General features: G+C 39.7%; 1 protein-coding gene across 11 annotated transcripts in view; it reads right to left on the minus strand.

Moving 5' to 3' along the window:
• Positions 1 to 776: 776 nt before the first annotated feature.
• The window catches only part of LOC143673847 (uncharacterized), a 50,279-nt gene continuing 33,357 nt past the window's right edge, over positions 777 to 17,698 (minus strand). For 4 of the 11 annotated variants that reach the window (XM_077148864.1, XM_077148862.1, XM_077148863.1 and 1 more), the window contains 7 exons: positions 15,611 to 15,702; positions 14,703 to 15,128; positions 10,974 to 11,246; positions 10,720 to 10,773; positions 10,158 to 10,215; positions 3,322 to 3,442; positions 777 to 3,187 (listed from right to left, as the gene is read on the minus strand). In XM_077148864.1, coding sequence (XP_077004979.1) covers positions 3,175 to 3,187; positions 3,322 to 3,442; positions 10,158 to 10,215; positions 10,720 to 10,773; positions 10,974 to 11,066 — 339 coding nt within the window. In that variant the 5' untranslated portion in view covers positions 11,067 to 11,246; positions 14,703 to 15,128; positions 15,611 to 15,702 and the 3' untranslated portion in view covers positions 777 to 3,174. The other 7 variants (XR_013170699.1, XM_077148865.1, XR_013170701.1 and 4 more) reach the window with 7 other exon arrangements.

The raw sequence follows: 17,698 nt of genomic DNA on the forward strand, positions 1-17,698 counted from the left end.
TTCTAGTTTTTACTCTTACAAATACTGTTGACATGGACTTCCTTTTTCCTGGTGAACATTTATGGTAGAATTTTTCTCGAGTATGTAAGCTTGGGAGTGGAACTGCTGGATACAAAATGAACGTATTCCCTTTAAGTGTAATGCCCACCTCCTTCCCCAGGGTACTGTGCCAGTTTATACTGCTGCTTGCCTAGAGAAATTCCTCTTATGACATTACACCAAACTATCATTCTCTGGGTAGAGTCAGCCTTCTTACTCTTTGACAACTTACTGGGTATATAAATTCACAACTCATGACATGAAATTACACCTGCCAGATCACTAATTAGGTAATGAATATGCATGGTAGGTATTTGAACTTTTACCTTTGAAAAATGTTTGATCTGTTTTTAGCCCATTTTTCTTTTTAATTATTTACTTCATGAAATAACTTGTATGATATTCAACTTTAAAAAATATTTACTGATTTCTAAATGTGTGAGAAGCATATATTCAAGCACAATGGGGATGAAAGAAGGAAAATAGAGAAAAATACTTATCCTCATAGGCCTTATGTCAGAAGAAATAGACAATAAAAGAAAATATAAATGGGTGAGCAATGGTGGCTCAGTGGCAGGGTTCTCGCCTGCCATGACAGAGAACCAGGTTCGATTTCTGGTGACTACCCATGCAAAAAAAAAAGAAAAAACAAAAAACAAATATATATATACATATATATACACACATATATATACACATATATATACATACATATACATGTATGTATATAAAAGCAATTCATGTTGTATTAGATGGTGAGAATGGGTTTGGATAAAAATAAAGTGAAGGAGGGGAAGACATGCAGTGCTGGACATGAGGGGTGTAACTTTATATGGGGTATAAGGAAGTCCTTATCACAGCAAAACTAACAAAAGTTTGAATTATTTATGCATTCTAAATGCACACCTGTTTGGGTTATATCTGTTACAAATATCCTCTGTCACTTTTGGTCCATCTCTTATGTCTTTATTAGGTGTGAAACACAATATACATCTGCATAAAACTCAGATGAAATGTGACATTCCAAAGTACTAAATAATTTTTAATATAGAATTAGAAACTAAGTCAAGAAATAGAACATGATTGGCTCTGCACAAACCTGTGTTTACTATTTTTGCCTGATCACAACTTCTTTATGCTGAAATTTCACCACTCTTTAATATTCTTTAATATTCATGTAACTTGATCTTTGCTTTTCTTTATTGTTTCACCACCAACATACAAATTCCTAAAAATGCAGTTGAATTTTGCTTGTTTCTGACCTTTACAGAAATGTAACCATATAGGCATATTCTTTTGGTTTCTTTTGCTTAATATGCTTCTAAACATTTAACAAGTTTTTCTGCAACTGCCTAATATTCCATAAAGATATAACTGTTTCTTCCATCTACTGTTAATATGTCTATATTTGGCAAGTATAAAAAAAATGCCCTAAGTATTACTTTATGCATCCTATAGGGTATAATAACGCCTTTTCCCAGGGTATACAGTTAGGAAAAACATTGATTTAATATATGGCATGAGGACTTTAAAAAATGATTTTTTAGGGCATTCAGATATTTTAATTCTTCTGTATCAATTTTGGTAAGAGTTTTTTGTTTTTATTTTACTATTTTTACTTGTACACAAAAAACATACATTCTTGACACACAAACATCCCATACATGGTTCATAATCAAAGGCTCATAATGTCATATGGTTGTGTATTCATTACCATCATTATTTTTTGGAAAATTTGTATCACTCCAGCAAAAGAAAGAAAGAAGAAAAAAGAAAAAACTCACAAATGCCACACCCCTTACTTCTCTCTCTCTGACTACTCTTATTTATATTTACTGAATTTACTTTAACCTTTTTCCCCCTATTATTTGTTTATTTTTATGCATATTTTTTACTCATCTGTCCATACCCTAGATAAAAGTAGCATCAGACACAAGGTGTTCACAATCACACAGTCACACTGCAAAAGCTATATCATTATACAATCATCTTCAAGAAACAAGGCTACTGGAACACTGCTCTACAGTTTAAGGAACTTTCCTCTAGCGGCTCTAATCATCATAAACTATAAAGGGGATATCTATATCATGTGTAAGAATAACCTCCAGGATAACCTCTTGACTCTGTTTGAAATCTCTCAGCCACTGACACTTTATTTTGTCTCATTTCTCTCTCACTGCTTTTGCTCATAAAGGTTTTCTCAATCCCTTGATGCCAAGTCCCATTCCATCCCAGGATTTCTGTCCCACATTGCCAGGGAGGTTTATATCCTTGGGACTCACGTACCAAGTACTGGGGGGAGGCAGGGAGTTCTCTTCCCATACTGACTTAGGGAGAGAGGCCACATCTGAGCAACAAAAGAGTTTCTCTGGGGGTGACTCTTAGATCTATTTTAAGTAGGCTTAGCCTATCCTTTCAGGGATAAGTTTCTTTGGGGCAAACCCCAAGATCAAGGGCTTGGCCTATTGAAACAGTTGTTCTCATTGCTTGTGAGAATATCAGGAATTTTTCAAATGGGGAAGTTGAGTTTTCCCCCTTTCTCCCCATTCCCCCAAGGGGTCTTTGCAAATACTTCTTTACTCACTGTTCAAATCACTCTGGGATTTATTGGGCCATCACACTAACCTGGACAAAGCAACAAAATCTCATCCCCTATTCAAGGTTCCATGTACTTACGGTGTTCAATTAAACTGACCATACAAGTTAAATTAGGAGATACACTCGTCAAAATACAAACTTTGCACCAAATAAACATTTCTTCCTTTAGTCTTACACAGAAGTTGAAGTTTTAAATTGTGAATGACTATTTTCAACACCCTCAATACTGACATTCCTTTGTTCTTCCTCATGCAAAAATATTTTTTGAATATGTACAATCTCTGTCTGGCACTGCTCAGTAACCTACCTTGGTACCTCTAGTTTGAGAACTGCTCCTCTAACAACCAGGGCCCTTTTCCTTGTTTCAACTTCAAAACCACCTCTGGTTTGAAACAGGAACAACTGAGAACTTAGGTCAGATAAATGAGCCTTTTGGTTTCCAAAAGTGGAAGAAGACAAACCTTCTAAGGCAGCATCCTGAAGGACTCATCTAAACTCCCCATTGCTTTCAAATGCTCTAGTCCTAAGAGTGTTCAGTTACTTTAGACTCCTGAAAGAAAAGACTAAATATTTAATTAAATATTTACCATAAACTCTGAATAAAGTGTCCATGTGTACAGGCAAAATGTAAAGGAAATATCTTCTGTAGAGAGGTACACAGGAAAGTCATGCAAACATGCTCACCCACTAAGACAAGGTGGCTGTATTTCTCCAGTGTCACATCTCTGTACAGGGTCCTCGGGGCAGGTCCCAGGAGCTGTCATTCCTGGGTGAGCGCCACACTGATATTCTAGAATGACACTGTCTGTAACAAGAGATCTCTGTTCAGTCTGAAGGGTCATACTTAGGTTTTATAGAAAATACACAAGAAATCTATTCTTATGCTGTTCTAAACAGCATAAGGGATGCCTGTTTGGCCTTAATTTTAGCTCATACTCTGTAGGTACTCAATTACAAAAACTGCTTATAACATATAATTCACTTGGATATATTTCTGAGTTTTATACATGTATTATCAATAAATATATTAGAAAAGCTATTGTTTTTTAATTCTTATTTTTGTAGCTCATATAAAATATAAACAAACTTCCTACAATTTTCATTCCACACCCTAAGAGATTTCCTTTGGCATACTCTAGGTCAGGGGTCAGGAACCTATGTATGGCTCATGGGCCAATTCCAGCTTGTCACTATTTTAATATAAATAAAGTTTTATTGTAACAGGGTGATGCCCAATCATTTACAAAGAGCCGAGCTGAACTGTCCCATCAGAGACTGCATGACTCTATAAGCTGAAAATACTTACTATCTGACTCTTTACAGAAAAAAATTGCCACTCCTTGGACCATACAATCCAATTCAAAGAAGGGCTGTCTGGCTACATTAAAACCACAACAAATAAAATATTTCCTATAGAAAGTTATTTGTAGACTGAAAATGAAAAGGATGTAAAATGATACACCACGTGAACGTGAACACCAATGAAAAGAAGTTGATGGGGGTTACATCATTATCAAAACAGTAGGTGTTAAAGTAAGAAAGAATTATGAAAAATAAAGAGGAACAGTTTACAATGATAAAATGTTCACTTCAACAAGATAAAGCAAAGTTAAATTTGCATGTAACTTTCCCAAATATAGAAACAGAAGTTGACATAAATAAAGTAGACAAATCCACAGATATTTGCGATTTTAACACAACTCTCTAATTCATGTAAAACATAGACATTTAATAAATAATTAATAAGGATAGAGAACAGGGGTTAGCAAACTACAATATAAAGGAAAAATCTGGCCTGCCACCTGTTTTGTAAGTAAAATTGTACTGGAACACAGACTTGTTCACTCCTTTATGTATTATCTATGGCTGCTATAGTGCTTCAATTGCAGAGTTCATTAGCTCCAACTGAGACCAATCCCTGGAAGAAGCAAGCATTCTAACTTGTGAAATCACAAGTCAATATATTATTATTGTTGAGCCCATTAATTGTCTGCCATTTGTTTTAGAATCTAGTAAACAAAAATGAGAAGTAAAGGAAAGTATGAAGACAATGTGTCACTAAATAAGAGGTTCAATAAGGAGATTCTGAAAAAGAACCAGCTCACTGGGCTCTCACCTGATCCAAATGGCAGAGTGAAAAGGTTTCAGGGCTCTGACTCCCCAAAGAAGCTTTGAACAACTAGTAAGAACTTGCAGAAATGTGGTTCTCAAAGCTCCAAAAACAAAGTTAAATGACTGCAGTAATAGGGTTTCTGCCAAATCAAGAAAGACTACTTGTGGTGCCCTGGCTGGTCCCTTTCCCTCCCTTACTGGCCTGCAATGGAAGAGACCTGCACTCCCAGGGTGGATCCCTGACCCTCATTTCAGAAGGAACAGAGTTACCCTTGTGCTCACGCAGGCAGCATGTGTGTCTGGCCTAATCTGTCTGCTGGTGGCCTGAGGGATTTCTGTCACAGAACCTATCCTATGTACAGAAAGTTCCCACAGAACATTACGGGAGGCAGTCAAATGTTGCCTCTTAGGGAAAGATATCGCTGGCTTGGACATACAGTGCAGTGCCTGGGACTGTGAAGAATCTGTTTCCTATAGAACAGAGGACACTGCTATCCTGTAAAAGGAGGATTCCTAGGGCCAAATATGCATGCCCCAGACCAGACACACATGCAGAAAGGACCTAGGAGGCCCCTATGCTTTGGCTTGGAGTTATTCTCTAAACACTCTGTATGGATAAACTCTAATGGAGAGCACCCAAACAGATCAACCTGCAAAGATTAGGAGGGGGATTTTCATTTTTCCTTTTTTCTTAGCTCCTGGCATTCAATGAAACTTCTGATATAAAACTAGCTAGATACAAACGTAAGGAATAGACATTCAGGGTCTAAATCCTAGCAATAACAGCTTAAACTAAACCAAAATGCCCAAGTTACAGCAAAAGATTTTTTTAAATACAAAGAAACAAGAAGTTATGGTCAAGTCAAAGAAGAAGATTGGAAACCATCAATGAGGAGATCAGACCTGGGTATTCCAGATGAAGACTTTAAAGAGAAGTAATGGTTGAAAACTTCTGAGATTTAATGAATATATACATCCAAGATGCTCAATGAACTTCAACCAGGATAAACCTAAATAAACTGAAACTGCACAACACTACAATCAAAATGTTGACTTACAAATATAAAGAGAGAATTCTGAAAGCCAAAAGACAGAAGCAACATGCCACATGCAGGGGAGCCTCAAGAAGATTTCGAGCTGGGATCTTATCAGAAGCCATGGATGCAAGAGGGCAGTGGGATGACATATTTCAAAAGTCATAAGCAAAAAATTTCCAACAAAGAAATCTATAACTGACAAAATTATCTTTCAAATGTGAGGAATTAATGGATATATGAGGGTAGTTCAGTGGTAGAATTCTCACTTACCATGCGGGAGATCCAGGTTTGATTTCTGGACCATGCACTTCCCAAAACAAACAAACAAGCAAAAGCAACCAAGAAAAACATAAACAAATGGTGCTGCAACAGTGGGATACTCACATGGAAAAAGAATGACATGGGATCCCCACCATACAGCACACACACAGACACACACACACACACACACACACACACACACACAAATGAGGGATTAAGAAATCCTTAGATAAGCAAAAGGTGAAGATTTTATCACTACTAGACCAACTCTACAAGAAGTACTAAAGGAAGGTCTGTACATTGAAAGAAAAGGACACTAGAAAATTGAGTGAAGCCACACATGATGAAATAGATTTCTGGTAAAGAAAATGATAAGAGTAAATACAAATACGAGACTTTTACAGATTTAGGATGTTAAATTTAAGTCGCTAGGTAGCCACAAAGAAAATATCGGAGAATATGCAAAATGCGGAGACTGGAAACAGAGTGCACATCACCGAGGTTGAGGAGTGAATGCAGAATGAGTGCAGGGTGTCTGCTTGGGGTAAAGGACAGTTTTATAACCAGATGGTGATGAGGGCCCTGCAACACTGTGAATGTGATACTCCCACTGACTGGTATGCTTGGGAAGGAAGGGGAGAGTCATGCTGTACATATGTCTCACAATTTAAACAAAGAAAGAGAAAGGAGAAATTAAAGAGATAATGACAATTAAATGCAATAGAGGATATTGGATGGGATCTAAGTATGGAGGAGAAAAGGCTCAAAAGGACACTAATGGGACATAAGAGAAAATTTAAATGTATACTGTAAACTTTATATCAATTTGAATTTCTTGAACTTCACAACTGAGCTTAAAGTGATTACATAAGTGAATATCCTTGTTCAAAGGAAATAAATGTACATGGAGGTCTTATGTGTCTAAGTGTAGTATATTTGTAACCTGCACTTAATGTTCAGAAACACAGACAGACAGACAGACAGATAGATAGATACACAGACAGGACAGAAAGACAGATAGGTGACAGAGAGACTGATGTGGCACAGGTGATAAAATGCGAATGTTTGTGGATCTGCCTGGGTGTCTGCGGTGGGGACGGGGTTTGCTGGACTTCTCTGTATGGTGTTTGTATTGTTTCTGCAGCTGTCCTTTAATTTTGAGATTATTTGAAAAGAAAAAGTAAAAAGAAAGGAAAAGAAAGAAACCTGAAACTATAGAAAGGAAAAATTTAATAACTGGAATGAAATCCTCCCTAAAGGGACATAATAGCAAATCTGAGTAGGAATCAAGAAAAATCAGGAAACTTGTATAAAGGCAAACTGAGAATAATCAATGTGAGGAGCTATGAACAGAGCCTTAAAGATCTCTTGGACACCAACATACACATAATGGGAATTGCAGAAGTAGCAGAGAGAAAGGGGAAGAGTATTTGAAGGCACTGAAAATGGCTGTAAACTGACAGGCATGGATGAGGCAGAGGTCACATGCTCACCACTGAGATATGGCAATGCTGTCTCTGTGGGAATAGGCACCTGATGTTCTGAAAAGACTAAAGCCTTGCAAAGGTGCTTGAGTGTGGGGCTGAAGGAGGCCTTGAGAAACATGTGTAACTTTTGACTCTTCCCAGCACAGGAAAGCAGATGGTTCAGCCTGTGCTTCCTCCTTCCCCATTTTTTTTTTTTTTTTAAGAAAGACAGAGAAGGAAGGAAGGAAAGGAGGAAGAAAGGGAAACATCTTTAAACATTTTCTTATATTTTGTTTGTTTGTTTGTTTTTTACATGGGCTGGGGCCGGGAATCGAACCGGGGTCCTCCGGCATGGCAGGCAAGCATTCTTGCCCGCTGAGCCACCGCGGCCCGCCCTCCTTCCCCATTCTTTAGTTACACTTTTGTTACTTTCTTTACCTCACAGCCCTATAAAATAACAATGATGAACCTCTTGGGGTCTTTCAGTCTCCATCAGAGCTCAGAGTTCCATCTGTTCCCAGCTTTAACTGTATCTTTGTCTCTCATCTTTCTTTATTCCCTATCATCTCCCTTCAGTCCCCACACTAAGCCATGCTGGTCACAGTGGTCATTTTCTGTTTGTTTTTTTTTTAATAATGGCCATTCTGGTGGGTGTCAGATGATATCACACTGTGGTTTGTTTTTATTTAAGTATTTTTATTGACGAATCTTCATGCACATATATTCCATACATGGTGTACAATCAATGGCTCATAATAGTATCACATAGTGTGTATTCAACACCATGAACAGTTTTCAGAACATTTGCATCACTCCAGAAAAAGATAAAAAAGGAAAAACTTGTACATCCCATACTCTAACCCTTCCCTCTCATTGACCACTAGTATTTCCATCTACACAATTTATTTTACCTCTTCCCGCCCTATTATTCATTTCTTTAAAACATATTACTTTACTCATGTGTCCATACTCTGGATAAAAGGAGCATTGGACTCGATTCCGAGTGCCTGCCCATTCAAAAAAAAAAGTACATTAGAGAAACTGAATACATAATTAGAAGTAATCAAAATGAAAATCAGGCTTCAGTGGTATGTTTCCATAACATATGAACATTTACGAAGTATATAACTGCAATCTAACCCAAATTCTTCCACAGAACGGAAAGAATGAACTATTTCCCAGCTCATTTTATAAGAGCAGTACATTGATGTCAAAATCTGACACAGAGCAATATCTCTCTATTAATTTAGACTCAAAGTACTAATTCACATATTAACAAACTGAATCCAGAGATACAGGTAAAGAATACTGCATCATAATCACATGGGATTTATCTCAAGAATGCAAGCCTGCATTAAACATTTAAAAAAAACATTCAATATAATTTATCCCTAAGAGAATGAAGGAATAAAATTATATGATGGTCTCACTAGAAATAGAAAAAGCAGTTGACAAAATTTAATACCCATACGTGATAAAAAATACTTGGGAAACTTAAAACAGAAAGGAAACCTCTTTATTCGAATAAAGAGTATGTACAAAAGAAATACTGAGAAGGAAAATAAGATTTAATGGTGAAATATTGAGCACTTTCCCCTTCAAGTGAGGTATAAGACAGGGATGTCTGTTATCACTACTTCCTGTCAACATTGTACTGGACGCCTTAGCAATAAGCTAAAAAACAAATTAAAGATAAAATAGATAAGAAAGGGAGATGGAAAATTGTCTTTATGTGAAAAGACATGATTGTGCACATTTAATACATAAAAAAACTACAAATCAACTACTAAAACTAATAGGTGAAGATATTAAAATGGCTAGATATAAGATCAATATTTGAAAATCCATTCTATTTGAATGAACTAAAAACAAACTGGAAAATGAAATCGAAGAAATATCCTTTAAAATAGTGTCAAAATAGATTAAATATCCAGGAATAAAATTAATGAAAGATATCCAACATTCCATTCACCTCTACAATAAAAACTCCTAAGCAATGTTTCCTGCAGTAAATGATGAAATTTCTAGGAAAATGCAACAGACCCAAAAGAGTCACTAGATTCTTGAAGAAGTAGAACTTGGGGGCCTTACACTACCATACTTCAAGTTTTACTATAATGCAACAGTAATTATGACAGTAAGGACCAGCCAAGACACTGCTAACTGGGACTTGATACAAGTAAAATTCAGATTAGACCCATCCAGTCAATTGACAACAGAGGCTCCAATGCAATTCAGTTGTCCGAGGATGGTTTTTTCAACCTGAGGATGCTTACTGAAAACATCTGCCTTGTCAACTGCATGGAAAACATCAGGAAGTTTTCCCAGATTTCAGTGTGTTTTGTTTCTACGAGGTTTGATTTATTTTCCCTATCATTTCAAGTCTTTAAATAAATATTATCTCCCTGACTTTCTTCTGTGGCTTTCAGAAAAGGTCAGAAATAAACTCCTACCTCCACTTCAGAAATCTGTAACAGCAGAGGACCTGAATTTTCCTACATGCTGACTTTCCCCTGCTGTTCTGCTTTTCTATATCTATCTAAATGATCCTTATCTGTTTTGAATTCCACTTTTCCATTTTAATGTGTGAACCCCTAAACATCTACAAAACTCACCATCAACAATGTGATAAGAAGTAACTCACCAGAGATATGTCTGTTTTCTGCTTCCTTGGAAGAAAGTAGAGAACTGCAATGGATAAGCTGAGGTACAAAAAGAGGAATGGAGTCATGAGACATCTGTGGAGCTCCTTATCTGCCTGCCTAAAAACCTGACCACAGCAGCTTTCACCACCTGAATTTGGGCATCTCTTAGACATCATCTAGGCTTAACCCCAGATTTTTACTGGCTGAATTCAACTTTTCTCCTACTGATTTATGAACAATTTGTCCCCTCTAACCAATTCACAAAATAGTAAAAGAGGATGAATGTTTCATTAATATTATTTATATCTCAAGTTATAAAATTGACAGAAAATTCCAAAAAAAAGGGATGTTTAATAACAGAAAATGTCTTCATCCTGTTGTTCTAACTGGTTGCTGTTTCTCAAGAGGCCTTTTGATAAGACTCTTCTGATGAGTTATTGAGACACACTGAACACCACTGTGCTCTACTTCTAGCACTGCCCTAGGTGATCCTGGAAAAACCACTTATTTGAGGCCCAATAATTAACTAAGCTTTCAAGAGTCAGAAATAAAACCCCCTACCTGTAGTACCATTTTAAAATTCTGTATATTCAGGATAGAGGGAGCCTCAGAGAACTCCAAATGCAACATGGGACTGACACGGTGTGAGAACACCTGAGAGTCCAGAAAGAGTGAGGGAAGAATGAAGAAAATGGGAGGCCCTTGAAGGAGGGGTGGAGGCAGGATTTCCTCAGCTCTGGCTGGGTCTGTCCTTCCTTCAGATCCTGCTCTCACAAGCCCTCCAGCCATGTGATGGCTCCTGTGCAGTCACTCACCCTTTCAACGTAGGTCACCACCTTCTGCATCTGCTCCACGATGTCCACTGTCACAGGGACTGTGGTGGCTTCTGGATGTGGCAACATCCCCATCTGACCCACTCAGGACAGGGGGAGCCAAAAACTGCCTCTGGTGGTGCCACTCAGGACCTGCTCCTCTCTGGGCTCTTCTGCCCCTGCTCTGCAGCTCTGAGGAATAGTCTCTGCCCAGAGAGGCTGTTCTTCCACACAGGCTCCTTTACAAGTGCGGCTTTGCTCCAGGGGGGCTGGGACCTAGACCCGGGGAAATAATTCATGTTAGTAAAACCTTCATCTAGAGCAGGGCTTCTCATAATCAGGAGTCCTGACGATTTGTGCTGAATAATTCAGTGGTGTGGGGCTGACTTGTGCACTGTGGAATATCACCCACACGTACTACTACTGGTCTCTTCCCAACAGATGCCCAAAACACTTCCCTTCCCAGTTTTCTGGAATTTCTCAGACATTCCTAAATTTCTCAGATATTCCAAAATCTCTCCAGACATTCCAAAATGGACACTGGACAGCAAAAATAGTTTCCCTCTCTAGTAGAAAACTCCTGATATAGGTACAGAATAATTGTACTTTCCACGTCTGTGGCCACTAGCCACATGTGACCAAAGCTCTCGAAATGCAACTAGGCTTTAATGAGTTGAAATTATATTTTGCATGTTTTGGGTTAGACACAATGGGATTCTTAAAATTAATTACACCCATTTCTTTTTACCTTTTCAATGTCACTAAGAGAAAATCTGCAATTACACACGTGGCCCCCTCACCTATAATCAGACAAGCACTTCACTAGAACATCAGGCTGTGCCTACTGAAAACAGACACACACTTGACAGAGCAGGAACTGGCCCAAAGTCTTTGGGGAAAAGCCAGAATTCACAGCATAAATCCACGTGGCAGAGGGACACTGTGTCCACATTCACTTCACCACATAGTCTTGGAGATGTGGGGACGAGCTACTCTGCTAAGTGCCATTAATACTGCAACGCTGGGTTTTAGGCACGGAGGCTATTAGGAAAATAGCCTGAATTAGGGAAGCATATCTGAATTTGCAGCCTAGATCCCCAGCCCCTTGTAACCTTGATTACATAACCTTTAAAACTGTTTTCCTTTTTAAATGAAATACTACATGAAATGAACAAAGTGTCTTCCGAATATGACAGAAGCCAACATTTACATATGATTCAGTGGCCTTTGGCTGGAAGAAGCACAGGCGCCACCTCTGCTCTGAGATGACAACAGGAGGCAGTTTTAAGGGCACCCTCCTTTGCAGATGGGGAACCCGCCTGCCCCTCCTGTGAGAGCGCTGGGATCTACCGGGGTCTCTCTGGCTGTGGAGCTCCCTCCCCTGCTCGCGGTCCGTTTACAAACCCGCATGTCTTCCCGGCGCTGCAGGGGCCCTTCCCGGTTCAGACTGCAGGCTGCGCTGGGCGCAGGGTCTCCAGCCCCGGACCCGCCCCGAGCACCGGCTCCGGACCAGGACGCAGCTCCCGGGAGCTCTGAGTCCCACTACAGTTTCTATTGTCCACGAGGCCCGGGACTTCCCTCTCTGCCCGGGTGGTGAGCCCTCTCCTCCACGCTAGCCCCGCGGTCGCGGGGACGCCGCCGCCAGCGCCCCCTCCCGAGACCGGGACCTGGTCCCTCGGGATCCGCAGGCGGCGGGGGCAGGAAGGTGTGGACTGAGCGTGCACAGGGCGCCCAGCCCTCCCCCGGGAACAGCAAGGAAACCGCAGACCACCCGTGACTGCACGTCCCGAAACGCATCGCTCACGAAGCCACTAACTTTTGTCTTTGTTTTTCTTTTCGAAGCCTTCAGGAATTACAAAGTGTCATTAAACGTCTGATACCTAGAGCCCAGGTGATCCTAAAACCGCAGGGTTTATGGGTTAAAATTTATGACATAACAGCAAATGATAGTGTGACCCTTGTAGGATCCTGGGTGGAGAAAACACAAGCTATGGAAGACATTTGGAAACAATTGGGGAAACTTACTGATGAACTGATAGCAGAAATAAAAAGGAAAATTAATGTTGCTCTTGTTAATTGTGATCAGGAAGGGAGGTTTTTTTTAAAGGGACGCATTTGACAGTGTTTAAGTTGGTGTTATGTATGTGTAATTCCCTTTGAAATATTTCACCAAAAAGCAATTCGAGGAGAACTATATGGAAAAACCTTAAGAATTCCTATATTCAGATGAGTATGCTTAACTATTTTCTACTTTTCTGTATATGAAATTTTTATAAAGTGTATAAAGAGAAAATATGTGCTACCAATAGAGTATACACTTTTTAAAACTCAGAGGTACCAAAGATAAAGATACATGTAAATGGCTCTAGTTAACAAAGCTACGAAATATAACTGATACCTGATACTAGAAAATGAAGTCCAGAATTAAGAGAAAAGTGTTACAAAAGTGATTCTCTGAGTTTTCTCTAGAAACAAAGGAAAAGCAAGTAAGCTGTTCAAATGTACATAAGCCATGCTTGAAAGTAAATAAGAAAATGATCGTTATGTACCTCATGTTTCTGGAAGAGAAGAACTTTTTGGAAATTCATATGCCCACTTCTGACTCTACCAAATTAGAAGTCCTTAGCAGAATATTTTATGACCTTTTGTTACTAAACTACATACACCCACTCACACATATTTTCTTGGTCATTATTACTTTCATACATGGAAAATATGTTTCTATTAGTAAGAAAACATATCAATTTTCCCACTTAGTTATTACAACTTATGCAAATAAAGGAATAAAACTACCCTGTTGATACTGAAAAAACATTAATAAATACTAGGTTTCTCTAGGAAAAGACTGAAATTTCTTTAATAAAATCAGAATTGTCAAAATGTTTTCCATGTGTTTTTCCTCTGACATTTATAGATGTTATTTACCAACTTAAAGAAACTATTACAAATTTCATTCAAATAAAAACTTTCAATGATGATAAGCTGAAAATACATAGCAATTTTTCTGCATTAACGTAAGTACTTCACCAAAATAGGTTTTTAAATTGGTACTGATACAACAGAAATTCAAGTCCACGAAACAGAAAAAGTGACAAGGCAATAGATGTCATAGGCGAGGCTTAAATCAGTGGGGAAAAGGGCATGCAGTGATTACAGGAACAAAGCACGGGCCTGTCTATGCTGTGTAGAGAGCTACTAAAGCATATGTCATGGGAATGAAGACTCAGGGCACAACAGAAACTTTTGGCAAATGACCGTTTTATGAATTACTCAGCACAAAGGATCTAAAGGAGCATGGGAGAAAATTACATTGTGGCTGGTCTTCCCAGAGTGGCCAAAACTGCTTGGGCCTGGGTCAGTAGATGCAGTTCCATGTGCCCCACTGTACATTGGCCAAGACACACAGAACTGTGCTGTTTGAGATGGTATTTATCCATCCTGAGTGGAGGGGGCTGCCACTGAGAGTTCCTGCCTTGATTAGTGTCTGGGGCCACCTGTGGAATGGAAACAGACTGAAACATAGTGGCCCAGTAGAAGAGAAGGTGGGGTATTGGTGAGGGCTGGGAGAAGGCTGCTGAGCTTGTGATGGTGAATTCCCTGGGACTGCAATAAGCAACTCTCAGAGAGATTCAAGCTGCAATAAAGGAATTCCTAAATTCTTGAAGAAAACAAAGGTTTTTGTAAAAATATAAAAAATAAAATTCCTTGGCCATTTTCTTAGGAAATACTCACCCTTCTTCATCCTACTGTAAGCCTGAAATTGGTCCCTGAGTCCTGTTCTGTGCTCCAGGAGCCTGTCCCGGGTTTTTCCATTTCGAAGTGTGGTGCTGCTCCTATAGGCACAGCAGGCCATGCAGGAGAAGCTGGGAAGTCATGAAGAAGGGGCATCAGAAAAGGGAGAAGAAAGGGAGGGGGAAAGGAGGGGAGAAGGTGGGGTCAGGGGGTGGGGAAAGGAAGGGCCAGGGGCACAACCAGCTCTCCCCATGGCTCAGCTGACCAGGGTTGTACTGGCATCACAGGCAGGGGTGGGGGAGCCAAAGACAGAAACAGAGTCTTCTAAGTTGTTGAATTTCTGAAGGTCCTGTGGATTTGTCCTCTTTATAGATGGGAATTTCAGTCTTTGCCAAATTGGACCCTACTCAGTATCATGTGAGCTTCCTTGGAGAAGAAAAAAATAATCTTAATTTCCCTTAAACAGGTTACATTTTCATTTTGTCTATTTAGGATAGTCTTTCATGGTTGTGTGTACTTAGTTACTAGACTGAAGGGAATTTTTTTTTTTCCATTTAGTTTGTTCTTTGTTGGTGTATAGAACCGCAACTGATTTTTTCATATCCAACATTGCTGACTTCATTTTTTAACTATTAGTTTTCTTGTGGAGTCTTTGGGATTTTCTATTAGTAGGATCATGTCATTGGGGAATATACTTTTAATTCCTCCTTTCCAATATGGGTGTATATATTTCCTTTACTAGCCTAATTCCTCAGTCCAGAACTGCTAATACAATGTTCAATAGAACTGGCAGGAGCAGGCATCCATGTCTATTCTATATTTTAGTAAAAAAGTTTTTTTCCATTGTCATAATTTTCTATTCTATTTCTTACTGACATATATTATATATTCACATGCAATGTACTCACCCAAAGTATGCAGTCAGTGGTCCACAATATCATCATATAGCTGTGTATTTATTATCACAATTGACTCTTTGTTCTTTTTTGTGAAAAATAACCTATACACAAAAAAAGCAATAAATTTCAAAGCACATTGCAACAATTGTACAGTTGTAGAACAGGTTTCACAGTTTGGTATGGGTTACAATTCCACAATTTTAGGTTTTTACTTCTAACTGCTCTAAGATACTGGAGATTGAAAGAAATATTAAATTGATTCAGCAATCATACTCATTTGTTAAACCCTAACTTCTCTGTATAACTCCATCACCTTTGATCTTTCTCCCACTCGTTAGGGGCATTAGAGCTATGACCATTCTAAGTTTTTCACTTTGGAAGGACAATTTGACTGGGTACAGAATTACTGACTGAAAGTCTCTCTCTGAGGATCTTAAACACATCACACACTACCATCTTGGCACCATCAGCGCCAGTTGAGTAGTCCCAACTTGATCTTATGCGGTTTCCATTGTACGTAGTACACTGCTTTACTCTTGCTGCTTTCAGGATTTTCTGCTTCTCTTCATTTGACAGACTGGTTAGTACGTGTCTTGGAGTAGGCCTATCTGGATTTATTCTAGTTGGAGTTCATTAGGCTTCTTTGATTTGCATATTTATGTCTTTTATAAGGGTTAAGAAGTTTTCCCTCATTATATACTCAACTAATATTTCCAGTTGTTTACTCTTCTCTTTTCCTTCTGGGACACTGATAATTCTTATATCTGTGCACTTTGTTTTGTCCATCATTTCCCTGAATTCCAATTCACATCTTTCCTTTATTTTTCCCCATTTGCTCATTTGTATGTACAAATTCAGTTGTCCTGTCCTCTAGTTTGCTTATTCTTTCCTCTGCCTCTTGAAATCCGCTGTTTTGTAGCTCTACTATATTTTTGACTTGGTCTACAGCATCTTTAATCTCTATGATATCTGCTATTTTTCTATATATTCTTTCAAATTCCTCTTTATGCTCTTTTAGTGTCTTCTTGATCTCCTTTGTGTCATTAGGAATCCCATTTACTTTATATAGTAGATTTATATGAACAACTTTGATTAGTTGTTCCAAAGTCTGTGTCTCCTCTGCTGTTTTAATTTGGTCATTAGGCTGGGCTCTACATTTCTGCTTCTTCATATGGTTAGAGATCTTCTGTGGCCTTGGAGACATGGAAGTATCTTGATAGGGTTTCTTTGGAAGTTGATTTCATTCAGTACTCTAAAGATCTGTATTTGCGGGATGGATGTGGAGCAGGATGTGGGGCAAATCTGTGTGGTGACGGGCTGCGGCACATGCATGGGTAACGGGTTGGGGATGCTATGCTGGTGCCTGTGAGCCTGGAGTGCAGGGCACTGGGCTGTGGAGGTGAGTGTGGGGGCCGTGGGGGTGGAGTGCAGCTCAGGCAGGCCTTGGCACACACCAGCAGGGTGTGACACAGAGGTGGGGTGTGGAGTGTGGCAGATGGGGGGCTTTGTGGACACACGGGGTTTGGTACATGGGCAGCATGTGGGTGGGTACATGAAGTGTGGGGGTTGTGGGTAACACAGTGCTTGGTATGGGGGCCAGGTAGGGCATGATACAGGTGCATCCTTGTACGGGGTAGGGGTCCGTGGGGGGTTGGGATACAGATGCACAAGTGTGCAGGTTTGGGGCACAGGGTGTGGGGTGTGCAGGATGTGGGACGGGTTGGTGATGTCAGGTGGGTGGGGCCCTGACAAGGGTGTGCAGGAGCGTGGGGCAGAGGGTCATGCACGTGCAGGGCAGGAGCTATGTGATACAAAGGCACATGTATGCACATGCCAGTTGTGGGAGCAGGGTGCTTGTGCTGGGGGTGGGGCAAATGTCTGCACTTTTGCAGGGCAGTGCCTGTGGGGTCCAGGTGTCAAGAGGTTTGTGCACAGATGTGGGGGTGCCTAGGGGGATGTGGCTATGCACACGTGTTTCTGGGGGCATGGTCCTAATGTGTGTGCATCTGGGGATGGAGTCCTTGTGTGCACGTGTGCAGAAGTCACGGCCAGCATGGTGAGGGTGTACTTGTATGGGGTGGGGACATGTGTGGCCTG

The sequence above is a fragment of the Tamandua tetradactyla genome, chromosome 2 (genome assembly GCF_023851605.1).
Source record: "Tamandua tetradactyla isolate mTamTet1 chromosome 2, mTamTet1.pri, whole genome shotgun sequence".
Classification (NCBI taxonomy): domain Eukaryota; kingdom Metazoa; phylum Chordata; class Mammalia; order Pilosa; family Myrmecophagidae; genus Tamandua; species Tamandua tetradactyla.